General features: G+C 40.4%; 1 protein-coding gene across 6 annotated transcripts in view; it reads right to left on the minus strand.

Annotated features, from left to right (window-relative positions):
• Positions 1-9,411: 9,411 nt before the first annotated feature.
• Positions 9,412-25,581, minus strand: part of fgfr2 (fibroblast growth factor receptor 2) — a 40,799-nt gene continuing 24,629 nt past the window's right edge. For 4 of the 6 annotated variants that reach the window (XM_077581583.1, XM_077581578.1, XM_077581581.1 and 1 more), the window contains 9 exons: positions 24,343-24,481; positions 21,998-22,119; positions 21,120-21,230; positions 19,805-19,995; positions 19,170-19,292; positions 17,811-17,881; positions 13,100-13,237; positions 12,701-12,806; positions 9,412-10,973 (listed from right to left, as the gene is read on the minus strand). In XM_077581583.1, the coding sequence (XP_077437709.1) occupies positions 10,809-10,973; positions 12,701-12,806; positions 13,100-13,237; positions 17,811-17,881; positions 19,170-19,292; positions 19,805-19,995; positions 21,120-21,230; positions 21,998-22,119; positions 24,343-24,481 (1,166 nt within the window). In that variant the 3' untranslated portion in view covers positions 9,412-10,808. Of the gene's footprint in view, positions 10,974-12,700; positions 12,807-13,099; positions 13,238-17,810; positions 17,882-19,169; positions 19,293-19,804; positions 19,996-21,119; positions 21,231-21,997; positions 22,120-24,342; positions 24,483-25,581 lie in introns of all 6 variants that reach the window. The other 2 variants (XM_077581580.1, XM_077581582.1) reach the window with 1 other exon arrangement.

Genomic DNA, 25,581 nt, shown 5'->3' on the forward strand with positions numbered 1-25,581 from the left:
TTCACTGTAGAAGTGGGCTTTGGTTCAACCTCTGCATTTATCACTTGCCAAGTGATTTCGATTTTTTTTTTTTAAAGAGATACTTACACCTACTTTTACGTTGAATATCTGTACTTACATGTACGCTGTGTGTGTCGAATGTAGAGACGGCATCCGCTAACCTGAAAGTGAACCAAATACTCCCACATTGCCTGAATCAGCAATTTAGCGCACTTGAACTGTTAGCCTCTCTGTGCATGTACAAACTACATCCAACCTCTGCACCCTGTGCACACCCTCCTTTGTTTTATTTTGCAATGATGCATTAACATGGCAACTGATAGCAACCGCAGAGGACGAGTTGAACAGAACTAAAAAACAAACAAAAGGTATTTGAAGTAAGTGATTAAGTTCTTTAAGTATCTGTTCGTGCCTAAACAGGACAGACAAGGCCCTTTTTGTTCTGGAGCGGAGAACCAGAAATTGCGGTAAGTCACTCAAAAATACTTTTCTTTAATTTATTTTTTACCGCTGACAATTGAAAAGGAATAATAGGTAAAAGATAGGTGTCCTTTTACCAGGTTCATCAACACACAATTTTTTTTCACTGGAACTGACTGAATCAAGAAAAAATAAGTAAAGCAAAAAGAGCCTGGAAAAGAACAGGTATGAAGTTGAAAGCATATTTTTAGGTAACAAATTGAACTAGCTAATGTTGCCGTACATACAGCCACACAGCCGAGTTTCTGTACGCTGCAAACAATGACGCAAGGCAGGCCCTGTCCTGTTTAAAATCCCGTCTATCACCACAATATTGTCATGGGAGCATTTGTCATTTGTCAGTCTGACACAAAGGTAGGTATTACTATCTTGAAAAGGAGACTGTGACCTAAAAAAAACCCTGAGTCATGCTTTGACCTGCAAAATGGTACAGCTACAATATCAATCTTAATGTTTTCACCTGGACCTCAATCTGCCTTTCGAGGCGACATGAATCATAACTAGTTTGAGTCATAGTCACCATGCGGGTTGCCAGCGCCCTGGGCAGGTCACATGATTTGCCGCAGTAGACAATTCAATTAATTCCACACACTGAGTTAATTTTGGCTTTCTGTGGTAATGATTTCCAAAATATCACAAGCCACATAAAGTTGTGCCATCCAAAGCTGTGCAGTGGTGAACCAATTTGAACTGAACTGTAGCGCTAGGTCGCTTTACACTTCTTTAACTTCATCACCACCCCGGGAGCACCATTCTGATGAACTGCTCTCCTGCGCAATTTCAATTAAACATCATTCATGAGATGTCCTTGCTTTTACGAGTTGTTTTATTAACTTGACACTGTGTTTACTCAATACTCATAACAGTATGAGTGCAGCCGGAGTGCTTAAGTCCAGTCTGTCTCTTGACATGAGGTAAACGGAGACGACAGACTCTTTAATGTCTAAATCAGCTCCTTCTTTGGTCTACCTATGAATGTAAAATTATTTACTTTCAGATTGACATTTTGAGCCATCTATCCATCTGTTGAAAATCGAACCCTATTTTTTTTTTTTTAACCCAACCCATTTGAGTCACAGGTTTGATCATTTAGCCAAATCATGAATTATTATTTTTGTTTGGTCATATGATAAAAAAAAAAAAATTGACACATTGGCCAGACATCACTCGCAAACATGGCTGTCACTAATGACATCATCACTGCAGAACGGGCCACCCGAAGGGGAGTGAGGCTGAAGCTGTTGTCATTGGCATCACAGTGCAGGGAACATTCTGAGTAAGCTCATTTATAGGACACACCCAGACCTGTTAAGCATGCTGTGAAAGTGCAGTGTATCAAACCTCATGTATCGTAATAGACCAGCACTCATAATGAGAGCAGTAAACAGTTTTTTATTTTGTTTTTTAGTCCTGGCAGAGCCGGCTGGATTGTTATCTTCCTACAAACAATTTAGTTCTCGCTCTTCCTTTTTCCCAATGATTACACACCAAGTGCTCTTACCTCAGACCTTCAGACACAGTACAGTCAGTTTATAAACGAACTCAAAGCGGGACGTGTTAGCCACAACTGCAAATGTTTAGGAGATCCCAAAGGTCAACAAAGCGTCTTCACCCTGACTCACACATGCACAGCAGTCCCAAACACAAACATCCAGTCGACTTGGTAATCCTTCCATGCAGAACCAGACATGGTGCCTTCCCGGTGCATAATCAAACACAAGCACAGCCGTCGCTCACACTCTGACCTTGTGTTCAACCATTTATTATCTGCTCCCTAATGCAAATAGTGGACTGAGAAATGTGCAGTGTGATTACACTCCTAAAGTGTTCAATGAAAAATGCAGAATTTGAAATCATACACTGCAGATATAATAAATCATACAAACTATTTAAAAACAAATTTTACTTTATTTTCAAAAATATTGGTATAATATAGGCCAAATGCCCTTTTTTTTTTTTTTTTACTTCCGCATGCGCAAGTTAATACCCCATTTTTTCTATGGGAAGTTTTTAGTATTTAGCATACAAGTACGTTCGAACAAACTCGCAAATACTTTCAAATGATTTTTTTTAAATATAATATAAACGTATTTGCAAATGTGTTTGAATGTATTTGCCAGTCAAAAATGTTTACTCCACATGGGCAGTTCCACGTTTACAAAGGTTTAGAAGCTCGGGAAAATCTGATGATGCCTAGAGGATATACATCATATGCTAGAAAGGTGATTTTCTTCATAACCTTAGCATCCCCAACAGAGATTTTCCTCCTGAGCAGCCAGGACGGAGACGTGTGTATACTATTTCCCATGTGGAATTGGTTCTACAGTCTCCAAAACACACACACAAAAGCCACAGAAAAATCAAAAGTTGTTTTGGATACATTCCTCCAGAATATTTGTTTGAAATTTAAATTGTTAATTTTTGGATGTTCTTCTGCACATCTTGGCTGTCATTGAACAAGTTTCAGGGAGTGAGTAAAGGGACTCATGTTCAGGATTAAGTTGGGGGTACGTATCACGGTAGGTCACTTGGCACTTTTGCTTAAATGAAAGTTTCCCTCTAACTCCATCATACTAAAACTCACCCCGTCTCCTTCTTCGGGTTTGGTAGGGTCTTATCTCCAGTGGACAAGGGCTCCTCTGGCTTTACTTAAAGCCTTGTGTTGACATTCCAGAGGACCAAGATTTGTGCAAATACTCCAGGCCCCGCCAGACGGCTGTTCAAGGGAGGACGAGGCAAGGATGAAGGACACTGAGGGGGATTATGGAGGACAGGAAGAAACAACACAATGACTTTAGCCACCAAAATGTCAAACTGGCCACGAAGGCCTCAGGTTTAACAAACCATTTATTCTTTCAAACTTTGCTTGAGCAAAACATTAATATTCAATGAAATACCATACCATACGTAATAATAACATATTGCCCCCACTGCCCTAAAAGTCGCGCAAAACCAATATTTGGGGTTCAAAGGTTAATCTTGCCAGCATATGGAGCCAAAAGTTCTTCAAATGAAAAAGTAATTTAAGGCTTTGAGTGACCGTGGAGGGTCAATGTTCATCAGATTAGGTCAAGAAAAACATCACTGCTAGTCCTTGGGAATTTGAGCAGGAGAAAAACAGCACCAAGGCATCCATACAGCAAGCTAACGGCAAAAACAAACACTTCCAATACCTTCTGCCAATATTTGCACTTTATTTTTCATATCAACACAATACCGAAATGGACATTATGGCTATCGTGTTTTCTTCTTTTCTTTTTGAAAGAAAAGTGATGGGCATGATGTTCTCGCAGAGGTTCTGGGTTTGAATCTCCGCTTCTACGTTCCATTGTGTGTGCTTACATTTTTTTGTGCTATCTTCCACGTTCCCAAAACTTGCAGATTTGGTTAATTGACTAATTGAAGACTCTCAACTGTCCATTAGCTCACCATCGACCCAAATAAGGACATGCTAGCTAGATCGCTAGATCGCTAGACAGACAGACAGACAGACTAACAAATGAGGTTATGGTTACCTCGTCTTATCTAGTCTTATTTTACCCTACATCAGTATGTAAACAGCAGATCACAAATGTGTGCGCCAATGGGGTACAGCAGGAATGCTATATTTAGACCGCAAGGTCACGTGACTTTAGCAGCTTGAACCGGAAGAAGGTTAAACAGAAGCCGGCTCATTGACAACCTATGGTAGTAGGGCTTGTTTTATTCTCATTTATCTCCGGGGAAAAAAACATGCAGAGTAAGCACAACTGTTATGGAATTTGTAGAAACGACTCCAGACACTACGACCGTCCACATTTGAAGGATGTATTCTTTATTTGTTTCCCGAAGCCAAAACCTCAGAGGGATAAATGTGAACGTGGATCAACTAAGTCATTGTCTTTATTTATTTATTTATTTATTTATTGGAGTTTGGCACTACCCCGACTGCCGGACGACAATAATAAATGATGAGGAAAAATGCTAAAATGGCGTTGCCAATGTTGTTCGGACCTGTCTTGCTTACCGCCTGATTTTTTTAATTTTTAATTTTTTGCCTTTAGTGCAGGCTGTGGCATGTATGAAAATTTATCTGTAGGGCCTTATCAGATCACTTCATAACAGGTTAATTAGTTTTCCTTTTACCGTTTCTCCTTCTACTAAGCATGTTTACATTGTGCACATTGTCCGTTCCTGTCCAGTCTAGCGCCTTTATGTTAAATCCCTCAGTAGTAAACAAACGCACCCCCTTACAATAAATGGCTTCACACAAACACTTAGCAGGAGTGAGAAAAAAAAGCATTCCTGTTATCATCCATATCCTCTGTAAAACAGAGCGCGCACATGCAAAAACATTATGGCAATAAGCACAACTGTAGTTTCCTTAAGTGCATATAAGCTAAGCTCGCTACGACGTAGATTTGCCGTTACTATCAAAACATTGAAGTTCACGTCATCCACAACAAAGCTGATTGATTCCCTCCTTTGATTTATATGCCTTTAGTTGTTCAAAGGTTTACGCACTCCTCACATTTATTTATTTAAGGTAGTTCACGGTGTCAAGTACGTAACCGGTGGCTGGCGTGATCTTCCTTCTTCGATGTATAGGGTTTTCCGGCGATCAGTCCGATTTTTGCATCGTACCGCTAGCGTTCTTTTGCCTGCAGGCTTTCCAGGTACAACGTGACCTTTTTTTGTGCTCATTGCCGTCAATTTAGCCGTTTTAATACATGTCGTTTATACTATTGTCTTGGCTTCGCTTTGAGCCGCGACGGGGGTCGATCCAGACAATATGGTGGGAGGGAGCTGGACACGCCCACCGGCTGACTTCATGGGGACTATCTATTGACGCAACATCAAATCAAGTGGCTTTTTGTCCCGTTGGAACAATCTAATCCTTATGCCCCCCACCTCTCTCGCTGCCTGTTTGTGCCAATCAGCCTGATGCACAATACGCAGCCAGTCTAATAAAAGTGTGCATACTAACAAGTGTGCATGATATCCAGGTACCCCCCCCCCCCCCCTCACACACACACCCCACTTGAATGAGGGTTCAGGTAGTTTATCCTGACACCTTGCTCCATTTTCACATTTTGCCCCCCACCCCTCCTTCAATCCTCAAGGGCTTTAGCTGCTTTCTTTCCCTTATTCAATGGAATAAGAGGAATGCTTTTAGAGGGAATTTTCCCTCCAAGCTCTTTACAAGTTTCCGGCAACATGAGGAGGCACGTCCAGTGGAAGACTTGGGACTCGTTTGTATGTGCTTGGGGAAGACATCTGGTGATATGGTGGATGAAGATATGAGAGTGTTGGCATATTACGCATTTAACCCGTGGGCAGTATTTTATTTTGAAATGGCTTGGTCAGAACCAACAAAAAGCCAAAAAATGGTCACAATAACGCCTAGGGGTTAAATGTTCTTTTTTTTGGTTTGCTTCATACAGTACACACTTGCTGGACACGCAAAGTGAAAATGACAACAGAATGATCCAGTTTTGGCTAGTTGAACTATTCTAAGATGTTGGGTGTACCCAGGCGCTATGTACAAAAAATATTCCTCGTTGTCTGTGGTGGTTAATGAGCCTTTTGTGCTTCATACAGTAGAGCCAGTGCTACCAACTATAGCCGCACTAGCCAATAAATCAGCTTTGATTAACTTTAATGAATGCAGATAAATCAAAGACTCACTCTGTAGAATTAAATCTGTTCTGATAATGGGGGAAAAAAATAAAAAGAAAACAACCAATCAGCTAATCAGAGTAGTCATTAGCCTGCCAAGATCCAAACAGTGGATCTTTGTCTGATAGCAGATCAGGACATAGTTACACCATCGTGGCCACGATGAGTTCTTTCTTCATTAATGGAATTGCTTTGACCACTTGCATGGATTCCCCATCTGACATGATTGTATTGACTTTGTTGTTGTGTTGTATTTTCATGAAAGCACCAGACTCACTCTGAAAAGACAACTTAAGTGAGATTCAGATTATAAGATAAGTCCCACTCCTGATACAACTGAAGCTTTGGAATGGTGGAAATTCCCTTACATCATTTAGTAAGAAGAGAATCAAAGCACTCAAGTAAAATATGTCATTTTCTCCCATGCACAAGATAGTGTTGACAAAGGAGATCTGGCTGACGATGTACTGTATAGAACAGGATTTTTGTTGGCTTTACAGAAAACACATGCCAATGTAAGGTTTAAGCCACAACTGGCCAAAACTAACATTCATGAATCAAGTGTTTAATTTTTTATTTATTTTATTTTATTTGCACCGTCACTAGTCTGAACACAGTATGCTGATTAATATTGAGAGTTGGGCGTGGTCTGGCTGTGATTGACAGCAGCAACTCGCTAAGAAGGAGTTTAAGGAGGTGTGTACGAGAATGAGCCCGTGGGTAGCGGGGGGCAACTACATCGTGCGGAACAAGTGACGTAGTACGTATTGTCTCGCGTAATGAGAGGACAAACAGCCAAATCGAGTTTATCCAAGTGTGTTACCTGAAGATGGCGCCGAACACACATTTTTGCCCAACATTCAAGCTTTAAACAAACATGCACTGAAATGTCAAAGTAATGACCAGGACATGTAGACGGCATTTGTAGACACCAGTTTATAGTTTATCAGAAAAAAAAATTGATTTGGTGTTGAGTTATCCTTTAAAGCGACAGCCACAGTTGACAAACGAAGACATGACTTCAAATGAGGTAAGAAAAACTCCACCCCTCCCCTCCCTATAGAAACTGTGGACCGTGCAGGGTCTGCACACTCTACAATAAAGGGAAGATAGGTGCAGTCAGAGTAAAACAGTCAGGGCTCTTCGTACTCATCTGGGCATTGGTGGAACATGTATGATGTAGAAAAAGATTTAACATTACCTTTTTAAACTGCAATGCACCTTTAAGCAGAAAAATCTATTGCAGAGAACGACCAATCACGCCTCACCTGTTTTCTGAAGCTGAACCGTGATTGGTCGTTACCTGAGCCCTGGGCAACTGTCATTTTCTGTCAACAGCAAGTGGCAAAATGGCCGCCCATTGAGATGAAGAAAAACTGCTTAATTTTTCACAAACATAATATTAATCATAATGCCGTGTTTAGAATAGTGGGGGCACACACAACATATTATTGTAAAGAACATTCTTGGCTTGACTTACCCTTCTAATCCCATCCATCCCATCCATTTACTCCCGCTTATCCGGGGTCGGGTCGCAGCGGCAGCAGCTCTAGGAGGGAAACACAGACTTCCCTCTCCCCAGCCACTTCAACCAGCTCCTCCGGAGGGATCCCAAGGCCAGCTGAGAGACATAGTCTCTCCAGCGTGTCCTGGGTCGTCCCCGGGGCCTCCCGCCGCTGGGACATGCCCGGAACACCTCTCCAGGGAGGCATCCAGGAGGCATCCAAACCAGATGTCCGAGCCACCTCAACTGGCTCCTCTCAACATGGAGAAGTAGACCCTGAGTCCATCCCGGATGGCCGAGCTTCTCACCCTTACACTAAGGGAGAGCCCGGACACCCTGCGGAGGAAACTCATTTCGGCCGCTTGTATCTGGGATCTTTTTCTTTCGGTCACTATGGTCAGCTCGTGACCATAGGTGAGGTTAGGATCGTAGATGGACCGGTAAATCGATTCTTCACCACAACGGACCGATACAGAGTCCGCATCACTGCAGACGCTGCACCGGTCCGCCAGTCGATCTCCCCTTGTGAACAAGACCCCAAGATACTTGAACTCCTCCACTTTGGGCAGGACCTCATCCCCAACCCGGAGAGGGACCATGGTCTCGGATTTTTATCCCAACCGCTTCACACTCGGCTGTGAACCGCTCCAGTGAGAGTTGGAGAGTTTGAGATCATGGCTTGATGAAGCCAACAGCACCACATCATCTGCAAAAAGCAAAGATGCAATACTGAGACTCAATGTCCCCCGCCACCCTCGGGACAAGAGAGCAGTACGGCCGGAGGTGGGCGATGAAACTCTTTCTGACAGGGGATTCCGCCAGACGTTCCCAGCAGACCCTCACAATACGTTTGGGTCTGCCAGGTCTGATCGGCATCTTCGCCCATCATTGGAGTCAACACACCACCAGTTGGTGATCAGTTGACAGCTCTCTTCACCCGAGTGTCCAAAACATGCAGCCGCAAATCCGATGACACGACTACAAAGTCGATCATCGTCCTGGTGCCAAGTGCACATACGGACACCCCTATGTTTGAACATGGTGTTTGTTATGAACAATCCGTGACGAGCACAGAAGTCCAACAACAGAACACTACTCGGGTTCAGATCAGAGGGGGCCGTTCATCCCAATCAGGTCCCTCCAGGTCTCACAGTCATTGCCCACGTGAGCGTTGAAGTCCCCAAGCAGAACGAGGGAGTCCCCAGAGGGAGTGCTCTTGAGCACACCCTCCAAGGACTCCAAAAAGGGTGGGTACTCATAACTGCTGTTTGGTGCATATGCACAAACATTCAGGACCCGTCCCCCCCCTACGCGAAGGCGGAGGGAGGCTACCCTCTCGTCTACCGGGGTGAACCCCAACGTACAAGCGCCAAGCCGGGGAGCAATTAGTATGCCCACACACCACTTTGGCCCCTCCTACAGGTGGTGAGCCCATAGGAAGGGGGACCCACATTGCCTTTTTGGCACCAGACGCTCGCCTTCCAGCCCCGCCTCCAGAGGGGGACCCTTTTCAAATGTATGTGCTCACAAAATACATTTTAAATTTCTATTCTTGGTTAAGATGTAAAATTATAATATTGTATAATTGAAAAGAAAGGAAATGGCAATCTTTTTTGTCGTGCTAATAGTATAGGCTAACTACTATTGTTGTGTACATCATCCCTCTCCATTATCTTCGAACCGCAAACAAACCACTTGGAAATCACTCTAAGATCTTGAATAGACCCACTATTATTAGTAAAAAAAAGAAAAAGAAAAAAAGAAGCAAGCAGAGAAAAAGGTGCATGTGGTTTTAATGATTTATTTGCAAATGCGACAGGTACATCTGCAACGGAACAGCTTAATGTTGGTCCAGTACAAAATAAAACCACATTTGATACTCTTTAAGTGTTCGATTGTGTCAAGTTGGGTTCTAGGTTTCATCTAAAAGAGGCAGCAGATCATAATTAGTGTGTCTTTCAACTAAATCCAGAAAACGTTCACTTCCTAAAGTAAAGCGAAGAAAGCGTTAGCGGTCTGGATAGAGAATGCCATCAAGCTCTACATAAGAAAGGAATTAGCTTGCTATAAAATGTAAAAATTTCCAAAAATTTAACTTAATATTCACATTCATATATAAAACACAGTTCTGTCAAACCCACTAAAAATAAGCCATCCCCCCCTTCCCCCCATTACTGCAGAGATCATTTTTAAATTAGCATACATTTCAAGGATTATTTAGATATTATCTTCATTATTAATAACATCATATTGATTTTGTTCTTTTTCCAGACTTACTCATTAATACAAACATCACAAGTCAATAAATTAACATGCTACCTCAGTCCCTGAAAGCCAATATTGAACCATGTGTTACTGAGTGAGTGTGAGACAGGTTTTTAGATGCGCGTGTGTGTATTTTTCGTGAGGAAAAGCTGTGTGCAAACCTGCCTATTACTCCAAGACGGGTGGAGGGGAGTGGCGTAAGGTGGGGTAAGTACCTTTTATTTTGAGTCCATACAAAAAATAATTCATTGTAAATATATAATATATATTTATACATATTTGAAGATATTTACAAATATACCCAAAACTACACATTATAGTGTATTTTTTTCCTCTAGAATAAATGGTAGAGAAGTGGAAAAAGAAAGGCATCAATATTACAAAATAAACAGGAAAGCGGTTTCTACGTGCGCTCTCCTCTTCCTCGGTTTTGTTAGTCGACGCTTGGTCTGGCTAGTCCTTTTCCTATTTTTACTCCTCTTCTTTCACTTCATATTGGTCCATATATTCCTCCAGGAAAAAAAATAAAAGTCTTGGAATGCCAGCCACTGGAATGAGGTCTCCAAATATTGTACATTCCAAACCTCTGTGTGTACAAACTGAAATATAAATGTAAAAAAAAAAAAAAGAGTCTCTGTTAATATGAAAACTGAGCAATAAAGACCCTTCAGAATGTCAGTTCATCCATCAAAAAAAAAAAAAGCTCAGCTTGTGTCGGGCCCCCATCCTCTTCATAAGACACGAGGGCGTGTAGGATGTCGCGCATGCAACAGCACTGCTGCCAGCCTGGTCCCAAAGGGGTCCGTAAATCAGCCGGAAGCCGGACAAAATGGGAGACTTTCAGGGCAGTTGTCTTTGCTGAGTGTGATTTGGGTTTTCCGTAAAGAGCGCGTGCCAGAGCTCATGTCTTGACGTTGCCGTTGATGTGCTGATACTTGGGGAGGCACGGCTCGTCCGGTAAGGGCTCGTGTGAGAACACGGAGTCATCGCCCGAGGAGCAGGAGCTGCGAGTGTCGGGGAAGATGGGAGAGTACTGCTCTGTGGGGGTGCACAGGTCCAGATACTCCTGTTGACACACACACAAAAGGTTGGGACGTGTTTTACAAGAGGGATAGAGGGGATAATGCTCCATTTGGTCAAATTAAGGATGTTTGATGCCAATTTTTCAGACCAATACCAGTGTTTACCTCTTGAGTAGTCACCGATACCAAGTACTGATACTACTAGTATTATTGTTACATACAAATTCTCCCAAAAATTTTAAAGAAACACCTATATATCTTAATATTGCATCTGTCCTTAAAATTGTATGCAATTAATGGCAATTTTATTTTATACTTCCTGATTATAAAATGGCTGTATCTACGCCATCACAGGTACGATACCTTATTATAATAATGTCAGGTATCAGCCCGATACTGATATATGGCATCGGTACTCGCCCGTTCCTAGGTAAAATGTATTTGCAATGTATTTTATAAAAGCACAATAGGACAAAAAGCTGTGTAATTACTGTAGTATTTCTGTGTTGGATGTGTGCCTTTAAGGGGTGTGTCTTTAATGTTGTCTTAACTGATTTTGCCTGCTTGTATGAAAATGGCCAAAACCATTGAGATGTGTTTCTGATCAGTGAAGACAATTTTAATAGTTTTTATATTCGTGCAATAACGTTGGCGCAATAGATACCTTAAAGTAGTGCAATATGACAACTGTTAATGGGCGAGTATCGAGTATCAGTCATGCGTTTGTGCCTGTTTTACAGTCTCAAATTACAAATTAAGAGAAGAGAAAATTGGCATTAATTTATACAATTTTAAGGGAATTTTTTTTATTTATGTATCAAAACTACTAGTGGTATCGGTTCTTGGTATCGGTAACTACTCAAGAGTTGAGTATTTGTACTGGTATCTGGCAAAAAAAAAAGTGTTATCTAGCATCGCTAATGACAACTGTATATTATATCTGTCAATGTGTTTCCAAGACTTATTGTAAATACTTCAATGCGATACCCAAGGAAAACATTATAGCCAATGATATTTATTTATTTATAAGGAAGGGCAAATGATGCATAATATATAGTGTTGAAATAATCTCAATAATACATGCAAAAGATTTCATGGGAAAAAGCAGAATAGCTGTCCAAAAGAATTTGGTTGTGATTATCTCGAGTGTTCTGTTTTTGGTGGGTCTGCTTGCGAGAGAGTCGCCTTATTGTGGTTTTTGCAGAAAAGAGCACTGGCTTCCATTTTCTCAGCTCAAAAGGAGAAGAAGGCTCACATTCCTCAAGACCTCCACATCTGCCAATGGTTTGGGGCAGGGGGGAGAGTGGGAGGGGGCTTTATTACATTTCAAAAGTTCAAAATGAAACTTGGGCTTTTTTTGGCTAGAGTTCACGGACTTCCAGAGCAGAGATCGGTTTTGACAGCTTTCCATCTCCTCTGCTCAGCTTGCAGATGCCACAAAAGACAGGAAGAGGAACGGGCTTCGCTATAGAGAGCATGGTCGTAATGATCAGTCAAATTTATGGATCAAATCATTTGGACCGTTTTTGTGCAACCCCGATTATGCGCAGAACGCTTTCAGAAACATTCTACTGAACCTTGCATGCCCTGGCGAGCGTACGCTTTGGCTTGGATCAAAACTCATGTTGCGCTGTGTAGGAATGTATCATATTATTCCGTTTTATTTTCACAAACGGTCGACTCGCATTTGCCAGGGAAAGCAGAACATTCGCGCAGCACGCTTTCGAATTCTTCCAATAACTTTGCGGAAAAGCGCCGACGCTGCACCAACCTCGTTGGTGTTGAGGGTGAGAATGCGATCCAGATCCTCGACAAGCTGCTTGAAGGTCGGTCTATGGGATGAGATGGCGTGCCAGCAGTCTTTCATCATCATATAGCTGAGAGACAAAAAGACAAAAGTTGCTTTCACTTATGAAGAAGAAGAAACGTGTTCACAAACAATTTCTCTCCTCTACCACTGCCTTTGCGTTTTCACTCGACCAATTTCCAGCTACCCGTACAAAGCGGTGCCATTGTGCTCTCATGAAAGACAGACACTGACAGCGGCCAGAGTCAGCTGTGCGACAGAATGGACCGAGGAAACCGAGCAGGCCCCGAGTCATGGATCTGATTGGGCGCCGGAAGAGGGCCAATGTGCTCATTTGGATTTGAACATGTGAACGACTCTTACAGCTCGTTTGTGCAGTTGCCGGGCTTGTCCATGCGGTGGCCCTCTTTGAGCAGCTTGAAGAGCTCTTCCACAGGAATGCCGGGGTATGGGGAGCCCCCGAGGGTGAAGATCTCCCACATCAGGACCCCAAATGACCACCTGTTAAGGGACGACAACATAACATAGGCGCAATCAATGACAGTGGCACAGCAGATTCACTTCACGTGTTGGACTATGCGGATTGCATACAAATAAATGCTTGAAAATGGCTTAAAGTGGTTTACTTACTTTTCAGAATTTTGGTAAATTATACTAGGGAAACACATTTTTCGTTGCAATTTTTTGGGGTGCACAATCCAAAACGGATTTTTTTGTGTTTCTTTATCACGTCAAGTTTATTTTTTAACTACAGGCTACCAATTTTCTTAAAAAAAAAAATAATAATTAATGTGCCTGTATGTAAATTAGGGGTGTCAGGCGACTACATTTTTCAATTGTAATTAATCGCATGAGTTCAATGGTTAACTCACGATTAATCGCAAATTTTATATCTGTTCTAAACGTGCAATAAAATATTTTTTCATACTATTGTTAACATAAAAGTGGAAAAAAATATGGATTTCACAATTCATAAAATTGAGTTAAAATCAAAAAGATGTACTATACTGTAAAAATGAATCTGATATTGATTTGTGTTGAGGTCATTTTCTGCCACTAGATGGCATAATTGCATTTGTAAAACCTTTGTGACAGCTCAGTGCATTTTGTTTTCATATTAAGAGCTATTTAATCTTAAACATGAAGTAACTTGTGAAATTCTGCACATTTTTAAAATTGTAAAATACAACTCGACTTCAGTCTCCACAAATATATGCATTATTATTCAATTTATTACAGCAAAATTTTGACATGGACATGTCTGCTGCGTTGCGACTGGAATTACCCCAATACAGGCTTAGTAAGGGGCGGTCACTAACCACGTGTTAAAAAAAATTGTGCCGTTAAAAGAACTTTGAATTAGCTCAAAATGAACACACTAATTTCAACACCCTTAATGTAAATAAAAGACTAGGATGGAATAGTTACAAACTAACAGCATAAAAAGAAATAGGATTTACAAGGTGAATAGAAAAGCCAGCATAAATCCTCTTAATTGCTACTTAGCTAGCTTTCTGTTTGTTTTTATTGCTAGCACTAAGCTATAGGGAGCTCTCAATTGTGACTCACAAAAAAAGTTACCACATGGCTGGAGATCATCCAATCATAATCAGGACCTTCTTAGTACAGTCTTTCTACAGCTAATTGTGCAATTTTACTTTTGGCTGTTTTTAATAATTTTTTGGGGTGCGGAATCTAAAACTTTAAAAATAAAAAAAATAAAAAAACATAACCATTGGCTCCCCTTTTTCTTAAAAAATATTAAATAAATATGTCTGTATGTAAATAAAATGCTAGGATGGAATAGTTACAATCTAACAGCATAAAAAGAAATAGGATTTACAAGGTGAATAGAAAAGCCAGCATAAATCCTCTTAATTGCTACTTAGCTAGCTTTCTGTTTGTTTTTATTGCTAGCACTAAGCTATAGGGAGCACTCAATTGTGACTGCACAAACAAGTTACCACGTAGCTGGAGCTGAGCCCAATAATAATCAGCTCTTCTTACTATGGTCTTTCTACAGCTAACAATTGAATTTTACTTATCAACATATAGAAAAAAAAATTGACATGCTAGAAAAAGAAATACTGCAATTTTGAAATCAAGTATGACAATTTTAGTCTTAATCGGCATAAAAATCGAACTGATTTCACCCCAAAAAATGGTTCCTCAGTGCTATCTATTTTAGCCTTGAGTTAGACAGCCATAACCTTTAAGAATGGACAAAAATGTCAACAATCTTATAATATTACTGACAGTCTTGTTGCAATTGAAGCCGTGTCACATATGCATGTTTGTGGTGTCAATGCCGTCCTTCATCTTGTGGCACCAACCCACTCACAGTGCCGCTGCGGCCCTGAGATCTCAACAATAGCTTTTGTGCCTGCTGTGAAAATGACACAGCTAGCTCCATTGTGGAGTCACTCCACACCAAAACCAACTGGACCACCCAAATGGCAACAAAATCAGGTAAGGGCAACTGACCTTTTGATTAACTATTCAGGACTTCCCTGTTGTAAATATCTCAGATTCTATTATTCAATTGTTGATGTGGGGCAAGTTTAGACAGACTGCACCCACATAAGATTAATCTTACAATGTACCAAGTAACATGCAAGTGGGACGGCCGATATATATCAGTTTCTTCCTTCTGTTTACACAAGCAGTACCAGCATCGTCCTGATCTGCCTTGTTGACACACTCGTCTCTCCTTTCTGGGCTACTTTGTAAATGCCTCTCAGCGCTGTGTCACCCCGTTTCCCGTGCACGTCAGTGTCCTTGTGCGCTTATCCTTGACTCAACAAACAAGCACACGCACCAACATGTGACATTTTACTTCACCTTGCATATCATTAATCAATCAGCATAACACTATGAAATATATGAATATCCAATTTCACTTAACTGGTCCAAAAAGTATTATTATTATTAACTAAAAATAATGTATCTGTGTTGTGTCTCTTTGCCAGTGACATATAGTGACAGGCAGATTATCACTGGCGTCAGGCCGAAACCTTGTACCTCCAAAATCATCACTTTTCAAAAACGACGTGTTTGTTAGAAATTTGATGATATTGAAAAGGGGAAGAATGAATGTAGATTATTGAAAGGCCGATTATTGGTGCCGATATTTAGCACTTTGACTAGGGGTGCACCGATCGATCGGCCCGCCAATTTTATTAATTTGGGGCGATCGGCCAATCTGTCAATCTGCTAACCTGTCCTCTTCTGCTGAGATAACTAATAGGCTTTTTATTTTTATTTGAGAGAACTATTTCATATGTAGTTAAAACAACCCGTTTGTATTATTTCACAGATATCGTTCAGTTCTTTCCAATAGAACAAGATTGGAACACTGAAGGCGTCGGCTAGAAAATTGTGATTGGTGCACATCCTAATTTTGACGCTTATCGACATCAATCTTTTTTGTTTTATTTGATGGCTGATAAGTGATACATTTAAAACGATTTTAACTTCAGAGATGAATAGTTTAAATTTTCAATAACTTTGTACGAGATGCAGCTGCCCTTCTGCAACTTTTGATAAGATAAGAAATAAGATCATTTTTACCATTCAATTAATTAGAAATTTTGAAAAACTTGATTTACTGTAGAACTTGTTAGAATTTTAAGAGTAAGATTTAAAAAAAAAAAAAAAAGATCTTCATTTTGCAAATATGAAAAGTTGTTCAATAAAAATATGCTTAAAGACATTTCAATAAAGATAAGTGTTGGAATTTGTTTGTCATTTGTTTTTTTTAAATGATGCCAATTATTATTTTTTTATTCTTCTTCGACTGAAAATGTATATCTGCTCCAGATATTGGTAATCAGCCTGCTGTAATTTCTTTCTTATTGTAATCTCTTTTTACTAACTATGTGGAGCAAAAAATTTTTTTTAATCTGCTTCAATCTCTCCCACCCGCTTGCCAAAAACTGACCATGCTGCCATCTTTCTTTCATTGAGCTGCACCAGCCTGCATCAACAAGAGACGACTTCCATTACAATTCATGTATTCATTTAATCTGATGTCATGTGGGGATTGCCTGTGCCTGTTGTTGCTTGTGAATTAGACGGCCCTCTTGCTTTTGCTTTCAGATGTTGCTGATGGAAAAAAAACAATTACTAAAAGTGAGTGACAAAATGTAATTAGCTGACTGCCCGCGCTCCCGTCCACTCTCCTGTTATGATTGATTGGTGCAGCCCAGTGGAACATGAATGGCATCATGTGTGCATGCGGATATTATTTACAGGCATAAACACTTACAGATGTGGACTCCACAACCGAACTGGAAGAGCTCCATTGAGACTGCTACTGGTGCATTTATGTCTCAAAGACACACAAATGTATGTTTATGCAAAATGTCTTCTTTTTTTTCTCTCTTTCTTGAGGTCAGCTTGTGAGGCATTTACCTAATTGCCACATGCACCCTGTGCCGCCTGCGTCTGGAGCAGAAACTTCAAACGACGCTGTCAGCTCGCATACGACTCAAACACCAAAAAGGAGTAATGCTCTCCCTTTGTTCTCTTTTTAGAATGAGTGTTCTTGAACTTTAAAAAAAAAAAAAAAAAAAAAAGGAGACAGTGACGGGTCAGCAATTCACATGCCAGATGAATGAAAATAAGAATGGCGGGGGTGAAAGATTATTTTGAGCATCTACAAAATGATGAGGCCGATGTTCAAAGTGGAAGGCAGGAAGAGGACTGGGATGCAGGGCTGCAGCTTTGCCGTACTTAGATGAGTGCGGGGGCCCAAAAAGAAGGGGGGGGGGGGGGGTTCTAAGATAAGACGGAGAAGCAAAATGTGAATCAGTGGGGGGGTTGGTACTGGCGGGTTCTGGGCTCCTTCCAGGCCCCTTTGAAGCTGCTCAGATTAGTAACACGGCATTGGCTACAAGTCTAGCGTGAAATCTTCACGTTTGCCACAAACCGGCCAGCGTTGGCTCCCTATAGGCTGCTAGCTCTCCACACCCACCCAACAAACACCTCAAACTCGCCTCCATCTAGAACCCAAGACATTGTTTGCATAACTGTAAAAAGTACAGATTGTATGAATATCACGAATATTACTTACACATCACTCTGGTGAGTGTAGACGCGGTCAAAAAGCGCTTCGGGAGCCATCCACTTGACAGGAAGACGACCCTGTAGACAAACAAAATGTAAAGCTTCACAAAATGATCAATTCATTTTCATTTCTGGCTCGATCAGCATTTTGGTATTGGGAAATGTGACTGTAAAATTTTAGCAAATTTGTTGAATTTATTGAAAGTATAATGAGGATTTTGTGCATAAATATATTGTTGTTTGTCTTAAATTGTTCTAACGATTTTTGATCTCAATGAGTTTCTTAATTAATAGTATTTTTTTTTTTTTATCCGATAAAAAAATGTTTTAATTTGAAAAACAGGACATTATTTCAAATTAACAGTGCAGAAAATATAAATGAATTATGATTTAGGTTTGGCCCATAACAAAAATGTTTATCATTGCTTTGCAAAGTAAAGTGAACTAATTTATTTTGATTCAAATCAAAGATAATTGGTCTGCTATCATGGAGGACAACAGAAATAAGGCGAATTTTTACCATTATTTACTGAACATTTACTGTTGAGAAGCTGAAATTCTGAGGATTTGTAGAATTTCTAATAAAAAATCTATCTAAGTTATAGACAAAAACAATTAGCAATTAATTTGATAATCAATTAGTTGCGGATTAATCATTAAAAGGAAAAAATATGAACAAAAACACAAAAGAAACAATCGTATCAAAACACTGTCTCGCCTTTCCCACATGCAAGGGCATTAGCCAAGTATATTGTTAACACCTATATTAAAAAAAAAAAAACACAATCACATGTAGATAAAGATCTTATGACCCCCCCCCAAAAAAATCATGTACGCCAACACGAATTCAAAGCAGCAAAACAATGGCCGCTCTGTCCAAATGTAACATAAGCGATGGTCATCATTATCACGGCTGCCATTGTCATAATCATCATTACTCTCTCAACATCAACTGTTGCTGTTGACAGCTTGTTCTCAGCATGATCGTGCATGGGATGAAAAGGCAAGCATGCATACGAAATGAGGGCGTGCGGACTGGGCCGCTCTGCGGTGGGAAAGGAAGACGCCACCGGGCCACTATGCAGTTGTCAATTATATTTAAACTGCTCCCCCTCTTTCGGGCTAATTGTATAAGTGCCTATGAAACTAAAGGAGGGAGAGGGATAAACAAGGCAGTCTACAGGATACCAACATTCACAGGCTGCCTGGGAACCTGCGGCTTCTGCCAAGACACAAATCCAAGAAAAGAGTGAAAAAGAAAGATGAGGGAAGAGAGTGAATTTGAAGGATGGGGTGAATAAATCACAGTTTGTAGTCCCTCAAAGAGCTGGATGGCATGTGGGCAACATGCACGTCTGTGACTCACATTGGTCGTCTTTTTATAGTAGTCGATGTTATGGACGTCGCGGGCCAAACCGAAGTCAGCGATCTTCATGACGTTGCTTTCTGTGACCAGGACATTCCTGGCTGCCAGGTCTCTGTGTATACACTAGGATGGAGAGAGTGAGAAAAGAAAAGGGGGAAGAGGGGGGGGGTGCAAAATGGAAAAAATGAGGGCAAGAAACAAAAAATACATTTACGTCACTCTACAAATAAATGAACTCTAAAATCTCCTGAATAAAAGTCTGAAAAGTTTGGATTCCGCCTTTGCTACATGCGTGATCCGCCTCAGATCAGTAGATCAGGCATGTGCAAGAATGTGTGTGTGTGTGTGTGTGCGAGTGAGTGTCGCATTCCAACAGTGAGCGGGAGCGTGAGGCTGTCTTTGGACAACATGGCTGCACTACTATTGTGGAAAAAAAAAAAATACAATTCCTCCACACAGAGGGGCCTTTGTCATGGGATGAGACACAATGACGGGGTTGGACAGGGGGGTGACATCAATGTTTTTAAAAGATTAAACTCCCACAGTGACTCACAAGTGGCGGCCGTAGCAAAACCTTCCTTCATACAACACAATCGCTACGGCAACAAAAATTGATTTTTTTGTTTGTTGCTTACCTTTTGTGATGCAAGGTACTCCATGCCGCGTGCCACTTGATATGTGCAAGACACCAGATCTTTGAAAGTGAGCTGTTCGTCAGAGACACGGGCGATGTCGTAAGAGTATTCCATTCCGGGGGGTCGGCGGGCTCGGAGGTACTCCCGGAGGTTGCCTTTGGAGGCGTACTCCACGATGACATACAGGGGGCCTGCATTGGTCGAAAGATGGCATGGACTTGTTGAATGTGCTTCAATAATGTATTGCTATGTTGAGCAAGAAAAGAAAATGGTCGGGCAAATACGTGCAATATGAGTTCACATGGAAACAAAGTGTATGGCGTTCCGCAGGGTTCAATTCTGGGGCCTCTGCTGTTTTCATTGTATCTGCTGCCCCTGGGTTCCATTTTAAGAAAACAGTGGTGATTGTTTTAAAGTGCAGCGTCCTAACTGCATGATTTGCAATGCCAAATTGAGCAAATCTAGTCCAGCACAACTAGCAATCTAGCAAAACTAAAGAAACAATTCCTTAAAACTATGTAGAAAATGTTGCGAAAACATTTAGAGAACAGTGCAACTTTGAACCCCAACGAGAAATCAACATTTTCCCCCTTTCAAACGTTCACCCTTCAGTGGGATACGAGTTTAAGGCTCAGATTAGATGGCAACTAAAACATTTGCCATCTGATGGTGAATAGTGATATTACAACTTAAAAACTACACTTGCAGTTTGGCACCCACAGATTTGCATATTTTTCTTTATTATTATTTTTTCACATTTTGGATTTTCACAGAGTTTTCTGCAATTTTTCCCTTTGTTCTTCGTGCAAAATAAAATCAGTGTTTAAAAAAAATAATATTTGTTAGTTGTTTAGAAAAATATATATATATTTTTTTATATTTGTATAAATATAGATTTTATATATATACATATTTATTATATATTATTTATTTTTTATATATATATTTGTATATTTAAAAACAAACAAACCAACAAAAAACTTTTTGGTGTGTGTGTGTGTGGGGGGGTTTAGTCATGTGTTGCCCATCCCTGTCCTAGAATATTAATGAATATTTTTCACGGATTTTTCTGCAATTGTTACCACTTCATGTAAAATAAAAACAGTTTTAAAAATAATAATTTTGGGAAGTTGTTAATATATATATATATATATATTATTTATATAAAATATTATATATATATATATATTATATTTATATAAAATATATATTTTATATAAATATTTTTTTATTATATATTATTATATATTTTTTATATATTTAATTAATCATGCATTGCCCATCCCTGTCCTAGAAACATGGACCTTTTGCTTACCATCTTGTGTGCAGGCCCCCAACAGATTGATGATGTTCTTATGTTTACCAATCATCTTCATCATTTCCATCTCCGACACCAGGTCAGACAGGTCCTTTTCGGTGGCGTCATCTAAAAGCAGAAGAAGAATGATGGAAACTTGCACAGGGAAAACAAACACGCCCACGTCCTGCCGTCCTTCTAACCCTTGGCTCGGAGCTCATTGTCAGCCAGTCAGGCAGCACCTTGTTTTGTAGTGCTTTGATTAAATGCAGCTGACAGACAATGTGGACTAAAGTTACAGCACTGAGGGGATCTCCTTGCGCAGACTACAGGAGCATCCTTTCGATGCCAAGGGGAGGAGAACAGAATGACTTAAAGATGCTCAATCTGGATTCATTATCTTCTGCACGAGCTCACTTTTCATAGGAGAGTGCTTGTATCCGCACAGCTAGAATGACATTGCCGGAATTCCTCTGCATAACGAGCTTAACTAAAGAGCGTATTTCTATAGACGGGGGTTGGTCTGCTGCTTTACCTGATCTTTCCCCACTATTGCTGCTGCTTTCATTAATAACAGCAATGTGACCCGCGTCTTTGTGTGGGTGCTGAATGAGCTCCAGCCAGCTGCTGCTCTGGGGTCAGCTATGTGACCACTCCTCACCCTTACCTAGCCGACCCGCCATCCCCATAGGTGTCATTCTACAAGCACCAATAACAAATAGTAATGACTCCCCCAGGCTCCGCTTTGCCCTGCAATGAACTCTCACTGGAGCATATATCCCCATATTAAACGTGCTCAAGTTGCCCACACAATGTGAAGTGGTATACAAGGCATCCCTGTGGTCTGATTTTTGGTCCAAGTCAGGCGTTTATAGTTCACTTCAGTAGCTACTTACCTTTCAGCATTTTGACAGCGACAGTTACAGCCTCTTTGGGTTTGTCTTTATCAATGCCAAGAGCTTCTGCCATTACAACTTGGCCGAAGCAGCCCTCTCCGAGTGGTTTGCCCAGGGTCAACCTGCAGCCGCACGCAATAAAAACACAGGCTCTGATCAGGAGACGAAATACAGAGTAGAAGAAATTGATGTGACTCACTTCTAATAAATAAAATGAAGTGTGCATGAGAGTATAAGAGGGCAAGAATCAAGCTTGCTTCGTCTTTGCATGGCTCGAAAAAGTTTTTCTTAGTGGAGCAGTTTTGCGAACCAATGACTTCATTTGAGTTGCAACTTTCTAAATGTGTGGAGCACCTTTTTTTTATACGGTTAATCCCGAAGAAAGGTTTGATTAAACAAGAAAAATGTGACAATGTAACGAATGAACAATGGGCTTTCTTTTCTATATAATGAAATTTTCATTTCTTAAATTCTTAAATTCACATTGTGTATAAAAGCAAACTCTATTTTCTTGTCTAGAAGCAAAGCCAAACTGAAACATAAATAAATGAATAAATACATTTAAAAAATCAACTGTAATGTGATTTGAGAGTTTTTATTGTGCAGACCTCAAAAGTCTAACGCAAACGTTTGACGTTAACGTAATTCATTTCTGGTTCCGTTAGCGAGTTTCTCTCCGCAGTCTAGACACTTTATTATTCTGCCTGGTATTTTGTTGTTCAAAGTTGGATGTTCTCCGCCCTTAACGTGTTTCCAGCCAGACATCTTCGAAAAGTGGAATCACTCACCGCTAGCTGTATCAGTCTTAGGTTAGCTTAGCAATTAGCATGGCTTCTCCGTTTTTTTCCTAGTCATCTTTTCGTGAGAACGATAATTGTCAGATGTGTAGGCTTATTATCCAAATTTTGACCCAAAAACTGCAATGTGAAACCGTTTTTTTATTTTTTATTTTTAAACCTTTTTTCACCAGCTTAGCTACAAACGAAGGTGAGTGCTTCATTGGCACACGGACTGCTGTCAGACCAGTTGTTAGAAAGCTGAACATTGCAAAAATCTGATAAAGCCTGGCGAAGGCACTCACTTTCTAAACTGTTTACCATGCTTTGGCACATGCCAATATGCACTTATTTGTGCCATTACAAGGCTCTCTTAGCCCAGACACATTAACTTGTGATGGGTGACAGCTGCCAAGTTGCTGCCACACCAGCGGACCTCACTACAGCTCCATATGGAAATGTAATTACCTATGGCATGCCATATTGTAAATGTAAACTGTTACAGTGAAGTATAATTCACACGTAAGCTTTTAGATGGAATCGCGTATAAGTGGTGAAAAAAATAGGATAAAGTCGATTAAGACTTTCCATTGACAGTCAGCCATCTATAGTTTTAGTTGTTTGTATTTGTTTTCATTCATATTTTGATTGACAAGTGTTGGACCCACCCCTAATTTTCAACATCTTGGCTATGTAAACTCACACTGCAGGCCGAGAGAGGTCCGGGACCCAAGGCCAGCAGCCTGCCACAGTAACACAATCCCCTATCTGTCTACACACGCTCGCCACACTCAATGGCCACCATTCTGTCCATACAGCCACACATAATTGATGTTATTTTTTCCTCCGCACAAGCCGCAAATGTTTGCATTCCTCAGCATTCTGCAATTCCAACATGATCCCTCAGGCATTGGGCGACAAGAGCAGTATAAAGGCCCAAATAGAAATACACAGACATTGATTCAGCACGAACATTTTTTTATATTTTTGCTTGTTCTTATAAAACATAATATATGAATCTGTATGAGTTTACAGGGCCGCTGTTGTTTTATTGTGTTTATATAATAAGGGTTACGGGGAAGTCAAATAATTTTTTTTTTAATAATAATATGTTGTGATAATAATGATGTTCTATGCGCCTATTCTGATTGATATTGCATTTGTAGAATACAAATTGAGCAGCAAAATCCACCCTTTTTCAGGGGCGGCCATTTTGTGACTTTCTATCAATTGAAAATGGCATCACAGTTGCTCAGGGCTCAGTTAACGACCAATCACGGCTCACCTATTTTCTGAGTTAGGTTATGTGACATTCACAAAGTGAACCGTGATTGGTCGTAACCTGAGCACTGAGCAACCGTGATGTCATTTTCAGTTGATCGAAAGAGGCAAAATGGCCGCTTTTGCTGGTTAATTCATATTCCACAAACACATTATTAATCAGAATACCATATTTAGGATAAGGAAAACAAAAAAATTCTGACTTAATTTCTCTTTTTAAGTCAAGCAGACCAATTGAAAAGGACGACTTATATTCCGACAAATTGGACAATGATCAAATGTGCTGACCTGTCTCTAGAAAACTCCCACCGCGGATCCTCAGGAAGGTCGTACTCAGGAATCGGGTCATCGTGTGCAGAACTCCGCCGCGTGGTGATGCGTACGAGTGGCGTGTTGGAGTTCATGGAAGCGCTGGAGTCAGCTGACACCTACAGATGCAAAGAGATTGGCTGATCACCACTATCTGGGTTCAAGGGACAGATAAAGCTCTAGGGCATCACTAGAGGAGTTGCTTTACGCACATCTGTATTGCTTCAGTACTTGATATTATCAGCAATGTTTTCGCATGCAGCATATTAATACGCTTGATTTCAGAACTTCATGTGTTATCTTCTGAGATGTGAATCTGTGTTGATTACTGTGAAGAAGTGAACACCAAGAATGTGTGATAAAAAGCCTTCCGTGCTTCTTGTTTTCCACCCTCACCTTACCTCCGCACAGGATCCAGTCTCTGCAGGGTTCGTCCAACATTTTTTTCGTACCTTTTCATTTCACGTGAAGAAAAAGCATGACTCAAACAAACAAATTTATAAATTGGACAAGTGGTTCTGAACCTGGGTTTGAACCGAGGGGTTCGGTGGGTGGCAAGACATACACCCGACTCATATGATTCGCTTGGCCATCATTGGCTGCAGGTGATCATGCTACATTGCTTGGCCTATCTGGACAGCAGGGAATTTGGGCCACTCAGTAATTTTCTTGTGGCTGTTATGACAATATGTCATGTGATTTCTTTATCATTGTAATCTCTTCATACTAACTATGTCGAGAGAAAAAAAAGAAGAAAGTGGTCGGATGAATATGTGGAATATGAATTCACATGTATAACGGATCGTAGGGTGTTCCCCAGGGCTCAATTCTGGGACCTCTGATGTTTTCATTTTATCTGCTCACCCCTTGGCTTCCATTTTAAGAAAACAACGCCGGTTGTTTTTAAAACAACCTATCATCCTAACTGCATGATTTGCATTACCAAGTTGAGCAAATGAAAAGGCTACTCTCCCTGTTCATTTTTTTCACCAGTAAATCCTATACCTATGTCTTGAAATTGAGAAAAAATATATATTTATATTTTATTTTTCAATAAAGAAAGATTCAGTGGACCTAAACTAGGTAAAGAACCAATGCCTTAAAAAGTAGCTTGCTTTAAAGTGCAGATTTTAAATGTGTATTTCTAAATGTGTATTTAAATTTCACCAACCTAGCATCATTTTTTTTCAACATTAATTTTTGTCTTGTGTCTGTTGT

Source organism: Vanacampus margaritifer, chromosome 12 (genome assembly GCF_051991255.1).
Source record: "Vanacampus margaritifer isolate UIUO_Vmar chromosome 12, RoL_Vmar_1.0, whole genome shotgun sequence".
In the NCBI taxonomy this organism is placed as follows: Eukaryota; Metazoa; Chordata; class Actinopteri; order Syngnathiformes; family Syngnathidae; genus Vanacampus; species Vanacampus margaritifer.